The sequence below is a fragment of the Pogoniulus pusillus genome, chromosome 25 (assembly GCF_015220805.1).
Source record: "Pogoniulus pusillus isolate bPogPus1 chromosome 25, bPogPus1.pri, whole genome shotgun sequence".
In the NCBI taxonomy this organism is placed as follows: domain Eukaryota; kingdom Metazoa; phylum Chordata; class Aves; order Piciformes; family Lybiidae; genus Pogoniulus; species Pogoniulus pusillus.
The window spans coordinates 477,110-493,575 of record NC_087288.1 but is presented as its reverse complement, the minus strand read 5'-3'; the positions used below and the strand labels follow the sequence as shown (position 1 = coordinate 493,575).

At 57.8% G+C, this 16,466-nt stretch overlaps 2 protein-coding genes across 4 annotated transcripts in view; one reads left to right on the top strand and one right to left on the bottom strand.

The window, feature by feature from the left end:
• Nucleotides 1-7,742, top strand: part of EYS (eyes shut homolog) — a 91,707-nt gene extending 83,965 nt beyond the window's left edge. The window contains exons 44-49 of the mRNA XM_064164046.1: nt 506-672; nt 1,986-2,130; nt 2,906-3,080; nt 3,465-3,637; nt 4,175-4,336; nt 6,300-7,742. Of these exons, the coding sequence (XP_064020116.1) occupies nt 506-672; nt 1,986-2,130; nt 2,906-3,080; nt 3,465-3,637; nt 4,175-4,336; nt 6,300-7,489 (2,012 nt within the window). The 3' untranslated portion in view covers nt 7,490-7,742. The remainder of the gene's footprint in view (nt 1-505; nt 673-1,985; nt 2,131-2,905; nt 3,081-3,464; nt 3,638-4,174; nt 4,337-6,299) is intronic.
• A 651-nt stretch (nt 7,743-8,393) lies between these two features.
• Nucleotides 8,394-16,466, bottom strand: part of PHF3 (PHD finger protein 3) — a 33,770-nt gene continuing 25,697 nt past the window's right edge. For all 3 annotated transcript variants that reach the window (XM_064164122.1, XM_064164123.1, XM_064164121.1), the window contains 4 exons: nt 15,901-16,048; nt 12,742-12,831; nt 11,537-11,732; nt 8,394-10,935 (listed from right to left, as the gene is read on the bottom strand). In XM_064164122.1, the coding sequence (XP_064020192.1) occupies nt 8,810-10,935; nt 11,537-11,732; nt 12,742-12,831; nt 15,901-16,048 (2,560 nt within the window). In that variant the 3' untranslated portion in view covers nt 8,394-8,809. The remainder of the gene's footprint in view (nt 10,936-11,536; nt 11,733-12,741; nt 12,832-15,900; nt 16,049-16,466) is intronic.

Sequence of the window (16,466 nt, the reverse complement as noted above, 5' to 3'; positions counted from 1 at the left end):
AGGTCCTTCTTGTGCTGGGTTCCCCAGAACTTGGGGGCAGTCCTGCAGGTGAGGTCTGAGCAGAGGGACAGAATCCCCTCCCTGTGCTGCTGCTCTCCCTGCAGCCAGCACACAGCTGGCTCTGGGCTGTGCCCAGTGCTGCCTCCTGGGCAGTTTGACACCAACTGACACCCCCAAGGCCTTCTCCTCCATAGTGCTCCTGAGCCACTCCTCACCCAGCCTAGGTCTGTGCTTGGCATTGCCCTGGCCCAGCTGCAGGGCCTTGCCCTGGGCCTTGTTGAACTGCATGTGGTTGGCCTGGACTCACTTCTGCAGCCTGTCCAGGTTCCTCTGGGTGGACCCTTCCCTCCAGCCTGGCAACCACACCACACAGCTTGGTGCAGACTGGCTGAGGCTGCCTCCATTCCCCTGCCTGTGTCACTGACACCTTATGGATCAGTAGTTCCTAAACCCTGGGATAAGTCCTGGAGCCTGTAGTTATTTTGCTGTTCCTGTGTCTCCCCAGGTCTGAATGGAGATGATTTCCTGGAGCTGGGGCTGCGCAGGGGCAGAGTGGTGTACAGCTACAACCTGGGCTCTGGCACAGCAACCATCAGCAGCGAGCCGCTGGATCTGAGCCTGCGTCTGCACGTGGTGCGCCTGGGCAGGCGCCTGCGGGAGGGCTGGCTGAAGGTGAGCACCCACTCCCGCTGGGGTGTCCTTTCTGCTAGCACAGACACAATCAGCGAGGCTGGAGAAGCCCTCCCAGAGCATCTGGCCCAGCCAGCAACCCAGCTCCACCATGGCCCCAGGTGCCATGGCCACACCTGTCTGGAGCACTTCCAGCCATGGGCACTCCACCACCTCCCTGGGCAGCCTCTGCCAGTCCCTGTCCACTCTTGCAGCAGAGTTTTTCCTCCTCTCCAGTCTAACCCTCCCCTGCTGCAACTTGAGGCCATTTCCAGGCCAGCTTCCATCCCTTGCATGCCCTCAGCTAGTGTCTGTGTGCATGAAACAGGCTCCTTCCTCTCACCATCTCTAGCAAACTGCCTTCGGGCACTGGTGCCCAAACCATCCCTCTTCCAAGAGCCCTTGCTGAGGAGTGAGGCTTCAGCCTCCTTGCATCATATGTCTGCTTCCACAGCCAGCAGCAGAAGCCCCAGAGCCTGAGCAGGACAACTCTGAAGCAAGAGCACTGCTCAGGTGGAGCTGCCACCAAGAGCTCCACGGGAGAACCTCCTTCTTGGGTCCTGTCAGGCTGCAGCCACACACCAGTGCACCCAGTACCCACTGCTGGGGAGCAGAGTAGCTTCAGGGTGTCAAGAGGCCAGGGCTGAAGTGCCTTGGGGCGCTCTAGGGATGCCCCCTGCCAAGCACCCTGGGGAGCCTCTCAGCCACCCACACAGCAGGGTGAGATGAGGGACCTGGGTACACCTGAGGCTGGGGCAGAGGGAATGGTACACAGGACCCCAGCAGAGCCAAGCCCCAAGGCAAGGTCAGGTGGTGTTGAAGGTTTGAGGGGGAGCAGGAAAGGAGGCTCCTGGGGCACCTTTTGGACATGTCCATGTCTTCCCCCAGGAGCAGAAGTGGCTCTGGGACAGCTGATCCGTGGATCAGCCAGGAGAGCTGAGTGGATCTGCCTGTAGCTGCAGCCTGGGGCTCTCTCTGTCCTGGGCCACCTCCTGTGGCGACACAGCTGGGTCTGACCAGCTGGAGGGTGGTGGGTGGGATGATGGCTTGGCCTCAGGTTGTGCCAAGAGAGGTCTGGGCTGGACACAAGCAACAGGTTCTTCCCCAGAAACGTTGTCAGGGCCTAGACCAGGCTGCCAGTCTCCTCTTCCCTGGAGGAGACCTGTAGATGTGGTGCTGAGGGACATGGGGGGCGGTGCTCTTGAAGGGATTCCATCCCTCTGTACTGTGATTCTGTGGGAGTCTGGGACAGTGGAGGCCTGTCCTCATCAGCAGGTGCTGGAGGAGCTGAATTCCCTTGCTGTGCCCCTTGGCAGGTGGATGAGCAGCAGAACAGGAGCATCACTGCCCCTGGGAGGCTGGTTGGACTCAACGTCTTCAGCCAGTTTTACTTAGGAGGCTATGGGGAGTACACTCCAGAGCTGCTGCCCAGGGGCCTGCGCTTCCGCAGCAGCTTTGAAGGTAAGGCTGGGGCTGGGCTCAGTTCCTTTAGGGCATGCAGCAAGGGTTTGATTTGCTCCTGGCACCAAGAGCTGAAGCCTCTGCCTCAGGACACAAACTGGACCTCCTCTGCTGAGACTTCTGTGGCTTTGCCATGTCTGACTGCAAGAACCACGATGCCAGGAGAGGCTTTGTTGATGCTCTCAGTACCTCCAGTTTCTGCTCAGGAGTCCCTGTGACATCATCCCTTCCTGGCCCCCTACACAGCAGCACCCCAAAAGGGTGTCCTGTGTCTTCAGTAATGCTAGAAGAGGTTGCTCAGGGAGGTGGTGGAGGCCCCATCCTCTGAGCTGGACACAACACTCAGGATGTGGCCTCACCAGGGCAGAGTAGAGGGGCAGGAGAACTTCCCTTGACCTACTAGCCAAATGCTTCTCCATGCTCTCAAGCATGATCAAGTCCAACCATTCCCTACCTCTACCAACTATGCTTGGGCAAAATCCACCCTTGAAATGTATCTTCCTAGGATTGAGACTGGACTGGATGGGGTGGGATGGGTTTGGCTTGGATGGGACTGGCTTGGCTGAAGCCGCTGGAGGTTGCCAAGCCAGACATCGAGAGCACTGCCTGCCTGCCTGCCTGCCTGCCCTTCAGCTGCTGGCAGGCACCGCGGGAGCTCGGCAGCGCTCAGCTGCAGCCCTGCCTCGCGGGCTGGCACTGCTGCCTGGTCTGGCTTCACTTCTCCTCTCTGCTTTACACTTCACTTGGTGATTCCTGTTTCCCTTCGACTCCCAAGGGTGCATTTTCGATGTGCAAGTCCGCAGCAGCATGCAGCAGGAATTCCGCGGGCCAGGGGCTCCGGCAGGGCAGCCCAGCTCCGGCCGCAGCGTTGGGCAGTGCAGAGACTCCCCCTGCAGCCTGATCAGATGCAGGAACGGGGGCGAGTGCAGAGCCAGGGGAGCCACTGTCTAGTGAGTACAAGGAGGGGGGCTGGGGCAGGTGCAGAGAAGGGCACAGAGCTGGGGCAGGCTCTGGAGAGCAGGGCTGGGGAGGAGCAGCTGAGGGAGCTGGGGGTGTGCAGTGTGGAGCAGAGGAGGCTGAGGGCAGAGCTCATTGCTCTCTGCAGCTCCTGAGAGGAGGCTGCAGGGAGCTGGGCTTGGGCTCTGCTGCCTGCTCTCAGGGGAGAGGAGGAGAGGAACTGGCCTGGGATGGTGCCAGGGGAGGGTCGGGTTGGAGAGGAAGAAAAATGTCCTTGGTGCCAGAGTGGTCAGGGAGTGGCAGAGGCTGCCCAGGGAGGTGGCACTGAGGTAACTGGTGGTAATGCTGGCTTCTCTCTGCTCCCTCACTCACCACAGCTGTGACTGCCTCCCTGGATGGAAAGGAGCCTTCTGCACAGAAGCAGTGTCCGTGTGTGATCCCGAGCACGACCCTCCACACCGCTGTACACAAGGGGGCACCTGCGTGCCACTGCCCGGCGGCTATACCTGCCGCTGCCCTCTGGGCACCGCAGGGGCCTACTGTGAACAAGGTAGGTCACAAGAGCAGCACAGGTGAGGGTGGGAGAGGGAACACGGACACTGGAGGAAGAAACTCTTGCCAGTGAGGGTGAGGAGACAGTGGCACAGGCTGCCCAGGGAGGCTGTGGATGCCCCCTCCCTGGAGGTGTTCGAGGCCAGGCCGGATGAGGCCTTGAGCAGCCTGTGCTGGTGGAAGGTGTCCCTGCCCATCACTGGGTGATCCTCCAGGTCCCTTCCAAGCCAACCCTTTCAGTGGTTCTAGGACTGTAATTTCAGGAGTTTCTCTGTAAGGAGCCCCAAGACACTTAGAGCTGTGAACTGTTGGATGTTGTCTTCTGACCCTGCTTTTGTCCAGCGCCATTTGCTCCTTCAGTTCTTTCAAGTCATTGCACAGCCCCTTCCCTGGAGGGGTGCCCATGGCACTTGGGGCCAGGGTTTGGTGGCCATAGTGGGGTTGGGTCGCTGTTGGACTTGATTGCTCACCCACGTCCCATGTTCCTTCATGTTCCTCTCCAAACACCTTTCCGAGGCCTCTCTGCTGTTTCCAGCTATCTCCATCACTGATGCATCCTTCAGGAGCAACGACGACTCCTGGATGTCCTTTGCACCCTCCCACATCCGCCACAAGACCCACATCAGACTCCAGTTCCAGCCCCTGGCTGCAGATGGGATCCTGTTCTACACTGCGCAGCGTCTGGGCGCGCGGGCAGGTAGGGACGGGGCACCCGCTGCTGCTGGGGGGGAGCAGAGCTTGTGCTGAGGCCTGCATCTGGGGAGGAACAACCCCCAGCACCGGTGCCACAGGCAGGGGCAGCTGGCAGGGGGTGGCCTGCTGGGAAGCAGCTCTATGGAGAAGGACCTGGAGCAGCTGAGTTGAGGCCTCAGGCAACCAAGTGCAGTTGAGAGGTGTCCCTGCCCTGGCAGGGAGGTTGGGATAGGGATCTCTGAGGTCCAGTCCACTGAGCCATTCTAAGGCTGTGTGAGCTGGCAGTGCTGGTGGACAGAGCTGTCCATGGCCCTTCTGCTGACAGTGGACAGCAGTGAGAAGAATTTGGCTCTGTCTTTTTAATGCTGCTCAGTATCTAAGGGCAGGGGGCAAGGAGATCCCTCAGGCTCCTTTTTCTGTTCTCAGGATTTGTCAAAGTATTTCAACATTTGACTCAGTTAAACTCCATGGCAAGAAACTTGCTGCAGAGGGCACAGCAAAGGGCTGCACAGCTGCTGAGGCCTGGAACATCTCTGTGAGCAGCAAAGGCTGAGAGCCCTGCACCTGCTTAACCCTGGACAAGAGCAGCCTGAGGGGGGCTGAGCAGTGCTTCAAGGCTGGGGGGCAGGAAGGTGGGACCAGGCTGTGTTCAGTGCTGCCCAGTGCCATGGGGCGTGACAAGGGGCGTGGGCACAAACTGGAATGTCAGAAGCTCCACCTGGTACCCAGAGAGGTGCTGGAGTCTCCTTCTCTGGAGACTTTCCAGACCCACCTGGATGTGTTCTGTGTGACCTTCTCCAGGTGGGTGCCTTGGCAGGGGGCTGGACTCGGTGATCTCCAGAGGTCCCTTCCAACCCCTGCCCCTCTGAGTATTTTCTTCAAGTCACTTCCTAAAAACCATAGCAGTTCCCTATAGTAAGGAAGTCTTCTGCAGAGCCACTTAATGCCTGCAGCCTTCCTTGGCTCCACTCTCACTGCCTGAAGGTCTGGCAGGAGGGGCAAAAGCCAACTGTCCAGCTCGTGTGGTCTGCCTTCACCTAATCCCTTCCAATCCAGCCACAAGTAGCCTGCTGAAGGACTCGGAAGTATTCTTAGCAGGCAGCAGATGTGAAGCAGCTTTCTGCTGGGCATCAGTGCAGGGAGCACTCTGCAGAAGGCCTTTTCCTTCCCCCAGCTATGTAAGAGTTAATCAGCTGATGGCCACAGGGCAGGATCTTTGTGCTTTCCCTGGGAGTGCTCTCTGGAGCACACCGATAGGATGGGCTTGGTTGTTCCATAGGTAATGGCTTCTGCCTTGGTAAAAGAGGCAAGCTGGGACTGTGCAGCTCCTGGAGCAGTCACAGAATTAGCTGACATGGGAGGGACCTTCACGATCACAGAATCATGGCATGGTTGGTCGGGAGGGGACCTCAAAGATCATCCAGTTCCAACCCCCTGCCATAGGCAGGGAACTACTGGAGAGAGTCCAGTGGATGCTGAGGGGCCTGGAGCAGCTCTGTGAGGAGCAAAGGCTCAGAGCCCTGGGGCTGAGAGCCTGAAGAGGAGCAGCCCCAGAGGGGATGTTTGAAGCCCCTGAGCTTCTCAGTGCCTCTCTGTTGGACACTCTCCACTAGTCCCTCTTGAACTGAGGACCCCAGAACTGGACACAGTCCTCCTGGTGGGGCAGGGCAACCTCCCTTCTCCTGCTGGCCACTCTCCTTCATCCCTGCAAGGTGCCTACTGGCCTTCTTGGACACACGGGCACATTGCTGGCCCATGGCTCTTGTGCCCCAGCACTCCCAGGCCCTTCTCCATGGAGCTGCCCCCAGGCAGGACACCCCTCCCCGCTCCCGGTGCAGGAGCAGGAGCTGCTGCTGGCCCAGGGTTATTGACAGGCAGCTGTGGATGTGGGGAGTGCAGCAGGCAGCTCCGGCTGCTGCCCCCAGGCACTGCCCTGAGCCTGAACTGCTCTGTCTGCTGCTCTGCAGGTGACTTCCTCTGCATATCGCTGGTGAGGGCATTCGTGCAGCTCCGATACAACTTGGGGGACAGGACCATCACCCTGCAGAGCTTCCAGCAGGTCTCCACGGCTGGGCACGGGTGGCATTTGCTGCGGGCAGGGAGGGTTGGCAACGAAGGCTACCTAGAGCTGGATGGCATCAACATCACGCAAGCAGCTCAGCCCGGGATGAAGGCACTGGACGCGCAGACGGAGTTCTTTGTCGGGGGAGTGTCCTCCCCGCAGCTCGTTCACCCCCTGGCAGCGGGAGGCGACCCCTCGGGCTTCAGCGGCTGCGTCAGGGAAGCTGCCATCAACGGCAGGGAGCTGCGGCTGAGCGCCGGCGGGGCCAGCGGCGGGGCCAACGTGGGCGACTGCGACGGCACCGCCTGCGGCTACGGCGTCTGCAGCAACAACGGCACCTGCCACCCGCGGCCCCGAGGCTTCTCCTGCGCCTGCCCGCACCCCTGGGCGGGCGCCAGCTGCCAGGAGTCCGTCCACTGCCAGCGCAACAAGTGCGGGCCACAAGCCCTCTGCGTTCCTCAGCCGGCTGCCGCCTCCTACAGCTGTGCCTGCTCCCTGGGCTGGGCAGGGAGGTTCTGCCAGCGCAGGGTCACCTTCTTCATAGCAGAGTTCACCGGCAGCTCCTACATCAAGTACAGAGACCCTCTCTACCCGAAGAGGGACCTGCAGCAGAGCCGCCTCTCCCTCAACTTCAGCACCAGCCAGCCCGAGGGGCTGCTGGCCTGGATGGGAGAAGGGGAGGACGAGGACGACGACTTCCTGGCCATCGGCCTGGCCGGGGGCAGGCTGAAGGTGGTGGTGAACCTCGGGGAGAGGATCTCCGTCCCTCTCACCCACAGCCACCTGCCCCCCTGCTGCGACCAAAGGTGGCATCTCGTCACTGTGCTGCAGAACCAGACCTGCATCAAGGTCTACCTGGACGAGGAGCTGGTGGTGTTCGAAGACATCGACCCCCAGAGGAGCTACACTGCCCTCAACTACGGCGGCATCTGCTACCTGGGCGGCTTTGAGCTGGGCAGGAGTGTCAGCCTGGTCACAGGAGGGCTCTTCCAGCAGGGCTTCGTGGGCAAGCTGAAGGACGTGGTGCTCTTCCAGGACTCCAAGAAGGTCCAGCTGATGAAAGCAGAAGGGTTCAATGTTCACAGTGGGAATTAAGGGGGGAAGTGGGGAAAAGCTTCTAGAAGTGGTGACAGCCACGGGGCCACAAATCCATTCAGCCCCAAGGCTGGAACAGCCAAGCCATGGAGTGTACCACAGGTGTGGCACTCCAGACCCAACCTCCTGCCCTTCTCCCACCCCCAAACCCAAAAGGACCAAGCCATGGAGTGTACCACAGGTGTGGCACCCTGGACCCAACCTCCTGGCCTTCTCCTTGCTCTGCACCCCCCCAGAGCTGGAAGAACCAGGCCCTGAGGTGCAGCACCGCTGTGGTGTCCTGGGCGCACGCCGCAGGCCCGAGGCTGTCCCCTGGCGTGTGGCAGGCAGGGAAGCAGAGCACAGGCACTAGGTGAGAAAGGTTTATCCGTTCAGAATCAAAATATCCCTTAAAATATTTACATTGTACAGTAAAAAGGGTAGCAAAACACAAAGGCATGTACAGGCTCCAGGGAGCACGGCCTCGGGCAAGGGGAGGGGAGAGGAAAACGGGCAGGGGGAATGAAAAAGGGGTGGGAGGGAAGAGAAGTGGGTGAAGACATGAACTGCCTGCTAGGAAGCTGAGTCTGTTAGCTTACAAATGTTGGGTTTCTCAGTAAACCAGGTCCAGTTTAAAGCACTGAAACCTTCCAGCAGCTCAGCCTGCCCTGTCCTGCTCCCGCACTGCTCCAGGGGCTGAGCAAGAGAATTGAAAGGAAATGGAATGGATTTTAGTGGCTGATGGAAGGATCGAGAGAAACCAACTCCTGTGCAGCACCGAGGGGGTTAGGAGGGGGCAGGATGTGTGGAACCAAAAAGGGGTTCCGATGCCTGGAGAACTGGAGTTCCAGAAAGCAATGGGGTTTGATGGGTGGGGATTCTGAGTCGTTAGAATCAGTGCAAAACAAACAAACCAAAAAGGATCTGAGAGCCTGAAATTGACTTTTTAAATGATCTTAAACCAGAAGAGACCACAAAAGGCAGCAACTCAATTCTGCAGGATTTGAGGAAAGCCTCAGCTAGGACCGAAAAATCCCCCAAAGACCTCCCAAGCTGCAGAAGTGGTGGAAGTTTGAGGCTGTACAGCAGCAGAGATGTGGTTCAAAGTGCTCCAGTCCCTACTTCTAGCTGGTCTCATGAGCAAAGGAACTGAGGCTTGGTACCTTGGGTGGCACCAGAGCCACAGAGAGCTCTGCCAGCCAGCGAGGACAAGCCCTACCCAAATGGCACAATCCCAATCCTACAGGCTGCTTTTTGTGGGGCTTCTTTTCTCCTCTCTCATGGACAGTCTGAGCCTCCCCCCGAAGGCTTCTGCCTATAGGTTTGTCTGCCTGCAGCTCTTCACCTCTTGCTTTTGCTCCTGTCGCTGTGGTCCCTGTGTCTGTCTCTGCTCTTCTCGCCCTCCCTCTCCCTATGCTTCTCTTTGCTCCTCTCTTTGTCCTCCTCGGGTTTGGGTTTCTCCCCCTTCTTCTCGGGGTTTTTAGTCTCTCTGGGGCTCTTTCCCTCGGCGGCGTGCGGGGACCGGGCTCGCTCCTTGTCGCGCTGCCCTTCCTCTCTGCCCTTCCTCTCCCTCTCCCTCTCCTTCTCCTGGTTCCTGTCCCTGCGCCTGTTCCGCTCAGACTCCTGCTCCCAGCTCCACTCCTTCTCATGCCTCTCCTTCTTCTGCTGCTGGGATTCGCTGTAGAACCTCTGCCTGTGCTGCTCGCCCTTGCCCCTGCTGAAGCCCCTCTCCGGATGCTGCGGCTGCTCCTGCCTGCCCCACGGGTCGCTGTGGCGCCTCTCCGGCCTCCTGCTGTCCTTGCTCAGGAAGAAGTTGTCGGCTCCCAAGAACCGAGGCTGTTTGTGCGCCACCGGTGGCAGTCCCGGGGGCAGGGGCCCTGTGAAGTGCGGTGGCTGACCTGGCAGGTGAGCCACGGGGGGCCAGGGCACCATCGGGCCCTGAGGGAAGCCAAAGGCAGGAGGAGGAAGGAGCGGAGGCGGCAGGTGAGGAGGAAAGGCAAACATGGGGCTGCTCTGCGGAGGGAAGCTGGGAGGCGCAGGAGCCTGAAACTGAAATCCAGCTGGGCTGCATTTGGGATGCTGGAAGTTCTGCTGCGGAGCTCTGACGGGTGGGAAGCTGCTGCCTGGGACAGGGCTGGGCACTTGGGAGAGAAAGTCAGAGCGAGAAGGGTTCTCTGCTTCAAAGTGAGCTGCAGCAGCTGCCGAGCCTCTCCTGAAGGCAGCTGCTGCCTCCACACCCTGCAGCAGGGCATCCTCCGAAGGCTGCTTGGCATCCGCAGTGGCACTTTCCGCTTTGGCGGCAGCTGCCCCCTGCTGTGCCTCGCTGCTCTGAGCATCGCCCTGGTAGGGGTTCAGGCCAGCTTCTGCAGAAGGCTGCTTGCAGTCTGCCTCTGCTGGCTCAGCCCCCGAGGTGCCCTGGCGCTCCTCGCCCCTGCTGGCCTCCCCTTCCTTGCTCTCTGCAGCCTGCTGGCTCCGGCCAGCTGCCTGCCGTGGGTCCCTCTTAAGATTAATGAAGGGTGGGGATTTAGAGGTGGTGGCAGTGGCACCTTCAGAGGAGCCTGCTGCAAGGTTGTTCTCATTGGGTTTTTTCCCTGCACTGGAGGAGGAAGAAGACGACAAGCTGGAAGGTGTGGTCCTTCTGGCTTCCTGGGCAGCACTGTCCTTGTCAGGTAGCTGCCTCTTTGGGTCGTTTTCTTTGCCCTCTTCAGTTTCTTTGTTCTGAGCGGATAAAGTAGTTAAAAACGCCTCTGTGGAGACATCTGGAGGCTTCCCCTTAAGGCTCAACCCCACCAAGGAGCCAGCACTTCTTGAAGAACCAGAGGCCACTCCAGCTGCTGCATCCACAGCCGCACTGCTGGGTTCTGGGGGGTCATCCAAAGCAGCCTTTGCTTCAGTGTCTTCAGGAGTCCCTTCGAGGTCCATGTCCTCCTCTTGGGAGGCTGCCTGCTCGTTTAGCAGGGGAATGTCTTCGCTGGAGCTTGCTGCTGCCTTGCTGGGCTCAAACACCTGCCCCGTGGTACCCAAGAGGCTTTGAAGAATGTCATCCACTGGCAGGGGTTTATTTGCCAGCTCCAGAGCAGAAGGTTGATTTTCCCACCCAACCAAAACACCAGGCAGAAATCTGAGAGGCTTTGGTGGTTCGTGCTTGGTGCTGTCCACCAAGGGCTCAGTAACTGCTGCAGCATCCTCAGCGCTGGCCTGCTGGGGCTTGTTCCTCTGCTTGTGCAGCACTGCTGTGAAGGAGTTAAAGAAATCGTTCTCCTCCTCCTCCTCCAGGGCCAGCTCATGCTGAGAGACTTCAGGTTTGCTTGGCTTGCTTTTCTTCTCTGGTGGCAGGGTGCCCAAGCTGCTCTCAGCAGGTTCATCCACAAAGCCACCAGCAGCAGTGGCCACAGCAGGGATCTGCCTCTTCATCTTCTGGCGGATGATCAGCCCCAGTAACAGGTTGGGTCGATGGACTTCAATCCCTGCACAGAAAGGGACAGAGGTGAAACCTCCTCAGGACCTGGCTGCAGCAGGGAGCAGGAGACTCCACAGCCCCTCTGGGCAGCCTGCTCCAGGCTCCAGCACCTTCACACTGACAAAGTTCTCCCTCCTGTTCCCTGGCACCTCCTCTGCTCCAGCTTGCCCCCAGTGCCCCTTGTGCTGCCCTTGGTCAGCCCTGAGCAGAGCCTGGCTCCAGCCCTGCACACCTTTAGCACAGACTGAGGGCAGCCCTCAGGCTCCTCTGCTCCAAGCAGCCTCAGCTCCCTCAGCCTGTGCTCACAGGAGATGCTCACTGCCTGCAGCAGCTTTGGGACTCTGGGCTGGGCTCTCTCCAGCACTTCCCTGAGCTCCTTCTTGAGCTGAGGGGCCCAGAACTGGACACAACATTGCAGCTGTGGCCTCAGCAGGGCAGAGAAGAGGGGCAGGAGAACCTCTGTGGACCTACTCAGCACAGCCCTTCTGATCCACCCCAGGATGCTCTTGGGCACAAGGGCACACTGCTGGCTCCTGGGCATCCTTCTGCCCACCAGCACCCCTAGGTCTCTGTCTTCTCTGTGCTGCCCTCCAGCAGCCTGTACTTACCAGGCCCATCAAAAGGCACCAGGTGATGTGGGACTTTGTCTGAGGAGCCCAGGGGGATGAGGTACAAATCCTTCACCTGCTTCATGTTGTTGGCAGCCACTCCGTAGCGCTTCCTGCTGCTGAAGTAGGCGAAGAGCAGGGCGTAGGAGATCTGATCCTCCTCCGTCACCGGCGTGAAGCGAACCACACAGATCTCCTGCGCCGGGCAAGAGGAAGAGTGGGCTGGAGGCACCTTCAGGATCCTAAAGTGACAACCCCTGCCATGGGCAGGGACACCTCCTGCCAGCCCAGGCTGCTCAAGGCCTCATCCAGCCTGGTCCTGAACACCTCCAGGGTGGGGGCAAAGCTTTTGTGTCCAAGACAGCCACTGGGAGTGGGAGAAGAGTAGCACACAGAGTCCAGGGCTGACACTCTTCAAAGGCTTCATTAGTGAACTAGACCTGAGACAGGAGGTCCCTGCAGAAGCCAGGCAGGAGCTAACCAAAGGCTGCTGGGAGGTTGGGTGTCACTCAGGGAGCTCAGCTGCGTGCAGGGAAGGGGAGCAAAAAAAAAATGGAAGATCCTGGGCAGAATCACAAAACCACAGCCTGGGTGGAGCTGGAAAAGACCTCTGGAGATCATCCCTGGATAGGTTCAGTGCTGAGTTCAGTTCTGGGTCCTCACTGTCAGAAGGACACTGAAGGACTGGAGCAGGTGCAGAGAAGGCTGAGGGCAGAGCTCCCTGAGAGGAGGCTGCAGGGAGCTGGACTTGGGCTCTGCTGCCTGCTCTGAGGTGAGAGGAGAGGAGCAGGCCTGGGATGGTGCCAGGGGAGGGGTAGGTTGGAGAGGAGGAATAATGTCCTTGGTGCAAGAGTGGTCAGGGAGTGGCAGAGGTTGCCCAGGGAGGTGGAGTGTCCATGGCTGGAGGGGTTCCAGAGAGCTGTGCCCATGGCACTTGGGGCCAGGGCTCAGTGGCCATGGTGGGGCTGGGTTGATGGTGGACTGGATGCTCTGGGAGGCCTTTCCCAACCCAAACAACTCTGTGAATCCAAGGGTTCTCTAACAGCAAGTGGCAGCCTAAGATGAGCTGATAAGATCAAGGCCAGAAGCTGCCACCCATCTGACTCCACACCCCCACCAGGCACCCACAACTGTCAGGTGTGTCACAGACACCCCAGGGCAAAGAAGCCAATAAAGAACAAATCTCCACCAGGCAAACTCCTTACCTTGGTCCCTGAAGCTTTGATTTTTTCTACATACTCCCAGACAGTCTGAGGAGAGATCCTGCCCCCTACTTGGATACTATCAGGTAAATCCTATGAGAAAAGAGAAGAGAAACCTGAACCCAACCTAAAAACTGGTGTAAAGCCTCCACCCAGGATCCATCTCATGCATTCAAAACGTGCTGCATTCTTCTAGCTCTTCATAAATGGAGGTGCTGGCTGCTGAGCAGCTCCCCAGGAGCCAGCAGTGCCCTCCTGTAGCCCAGCAGGCAGCTGTGTGCTGGCTGCAGCCAGAGCAGTGTGGGCAGAGGGCAAGAGAGGGGATCCTGCCCCTTGGCTCTGCTCTGCTCAGACCTCACCTCCAGTCCTGCCTCCAGCTCTGCTGTCCCCAGCAGAAGGACACAGATCTGCTGGAGAGAGGCCAGAGGAGGCCACAAAGATGCTGCCAGGGCTGGAGCAGCTCTGCTGTGAGCACAGGCTGAGGGAGCTGGGGGGGTGCAGCCTGCAGAGGAGAAGGCTCCAGGGGCACCTCAGAGCTGTCTGCAGTGCCTGAAGGGATCCTGCAGGAAGGCTGCAGAGGGACTTGTGCTGAGGGGGTCTGAGCCAGGCCAAGGGCAATGGTTTGGAGCTGAGGCAGAGCAGGGTGAGAGTGGAGCTGAGACAGAAGTTGTTGAGTGTGAGGGTGGTGAGAGCCTGGCACAGGCTGCCCAGGGAGTCTGTGGCTGCCTCCTGCATGGGGGTGTTCTAGGCCAGGCTGGGTGAAGCCTGGAGCAGCTGAATCTAATTGAGAGGTGTCCCTGGGCACCCTGTATGCTCTGCACACAGCTGCAGCTGTCTGCCAGAGCAAACCTCCAGAAATCCTCACACTGCTGCACAGAATAAGATCTTAAATATGAAGATCAAATCAGATCTTATATCAAGAGGATAAAACACAACCTGCAGAGCTGTTCTTCAACACATGCAACTGGTCTTGGATGCTCTGGAGTTACTGCTCACAAACATCAAACCAGAGGTTTAGGATCATTTAGGAAAGTGGAAAGGAAAAAGCAGTTTGCTGGAATAAAGCAGAAGAGGTTTGAAAAGTAGGATTGGAAAGAAGTAGTGTTTAAGAAGCAGTAATGAAAAACAACTGGGAAAGCTGTGCTGGAAAAGCAGCATTGAAGAGCAGTATTTAAAATGGATCTGAAAAGGCAGTGTTTCATGTGCAGTGTTTAAGAATAGTAGTATCAAAAAGGAGTAGTTAAAGAGTGCTCCTGAAGGGAGCACCCAACGTGGTGGCATCCAGAAAGCTGGCACCCAAAAAAGAGCCTCTGAGATAGCATTTAAAATCAGTACAGAAAAATCAGGAGTGCTAAAAGTAGCATTAAAAAGCATCTGAGTTTCATGCCTAAGGAGTGGTAGTTTAAAGGGCAGTAGTAAGGAGCAGTAATTAAAGGAGTGGTAAAGAGCAGCATTTGAACAGCAGCAACTGAAAAGCAGTCATTTAAAAGTAGTAATAAAAGGTACTAGAAAAAAGGTCTATTTAAAAAGCAGTACTAAAAAGCACTGCTCTAAAAGTAGTCTTTCCAAAAGCAGCACTCCCAAAGCAGAGCTTCGCCAGAGGCCTTGAGAAGCAAGAGCTGAAAGTGTCTCAAAGTAGCGCTCCAAGAGTAGCATTTCAAGGGTAAAGAGCAGCATTAAAAAGGGGTCTTAAAGAGCAGGGATTGAAAAGCTGTACTATAGGAGCAGCACTCAGGAGAGTGGCATTAAAAAGAGGACTTTAAAAGCAGTAGTAAAAAGGTACTATTAGGGAAAGAACAGGATTAGCACAGCAGTATTAGAAGTCCTTGAAACTACCGAATGAGGGCAGCAGGCAGAGGGCAGCCGGCAGCAAGAGCCGCCCAGGAGCTGCACCGAAAGCTGCAGGCGGCTGCTGCCGCACTACAGACAGTGCTAGGAGCATCCCAACGAGTGCCTGAAAGGCAGCCCCGAGAAATGGCCTTTTCGAGGAGCACTTGAAAGCAGAATTCGGTCACGCTAAAGAAGCAGCACCTCCAAGGTGGTGTTAAAAACAGGCGTGTGGCAGGGCCCTGCCTGTGCTGCCCTTCTCTGCAGAGCCACAGCCCAGAGCCGCAGAGACCTCACCCTTAGCCCGAGATCTGCTCACGGCCAAGGAACAGCACTGAGCCCCAGCAGCGCTCTCAGCCTGCTGCTCCCAGCAGCTGCAGCCCCCTCCTGTCTCTCACCTCACTCAAGAGAGCAAGCAGCAGCTTTTGCTTTCTTTTTAGGGACAGTTACTCTGGCAATGGAAAGGCAGGAGCAGAACTGCCACCAGAGCCAGAAAGAACCCTGTTAGACTATGAATTCCAAGAGGCTTCTGCTGTAGATGAGAAGACTTCTGACACTGCCAGCAGAAGCCAGCACCTGTCACGTCTCCACCAGAAAGGCACTAAATGCCCTGAATCAAAGCTCAACTCTGATTTTCTCACCTCTGACTCAGAAAATGGGTCCCAGCAAGGTCCTTACTCCAGCAGCAGATCCTGTCCTGCCTTCCCTGCTGCTTTCTGCTACACAAGATGCTCCACAAGCACCAAGAGGCAGCTCAGATTTAGTCACCAGCTCAGGACAGAGCTGCACAGCCTCAGGAGCCATTGTACAGACAGCATCAGGTTAGAAGGGACCCTCCAAGGTCACCTTGTTCAAGCCCCTATGCACTCTGCAGGGACACCTCCAGCTGCAGCAGGCTGCACAGGGACACACCAAGCCTGACAATGGATGTCTGCAGGGTAGAGCCTCAACCACCTCCCTCCCTGGGCAGCCTGAGCCAGCCTCTGCCCACCCTCCCTGTGCAGAGCTTCCTCCTGATGCCCAACCTAACTCTGCCCTGCTCCACTTCCAAACCACTGCCCTCAGCCCCTTCTGAGCAGTCCCTCCCCAGCCTGCCTGCAGCTCCCCTGCAGACACTGAAATGCACCTCTGAGCTCTCCCTGCAGCCTTCTCTCAGGCTGTGCAGCCACAACGCTGCAGCCTGTCCCCATCTCCATGGCCTCCTCTGGACTCTCTCCAGCAGGTCCATGTCCTTCACTGCCTTTCATCACTGAACTGTTATCAGCCCACAAGTGGACCAAGGCCCCACAGCTGAATTCATGGTTGATTAACTCTTCTGCAGTCACTGTCAAATACCTCTGTCAAATACTCAAAGGAGCCAGACACTGGGTAAGCCTTGATGACAAACTTGGCCACTGAAGGCATATTGATGAAGCCCTTCCAGATGAAGTTCAGGCGTGCCAGGAACAGACTTTCACATTCCACGGTGCCAGGGGTTTCTGACCTGCAAACCAGACACAACAAACCCCACTGTCAGAACAGGACAGAGCCAAGAGGTAACAACAGTCAGCATTCTAATTCAGCATGGGGGTGGGCAGACACTGGCACAGGCTGCCCCGGAAGGCTGTGAATGCCCCCTCCCTGGAGGTGTTCAAGGCCAGGCTGGATGAGGCCTTGAGCAAGCTGGGCTAGTGGGAGGTGTCCCTGCCTGTGGCAGGGGGCTGGCACTGGATGGTCTGGACACTCCCAACCCAGCCCGCGCCATGAATCTGCTTCTTTGTGAAGGAAAGCAGAAGGCACTGAGAACGTTCCACTGGATGGGCAGTGGAAAGAGCAGGCAGATGCCCATGGCACTCGTGCAGTGGCTTGGGAGGCACCTGGGCTTGTGCAGGCTGAGGAGAGACCTCAGTGCCCTCTACAGC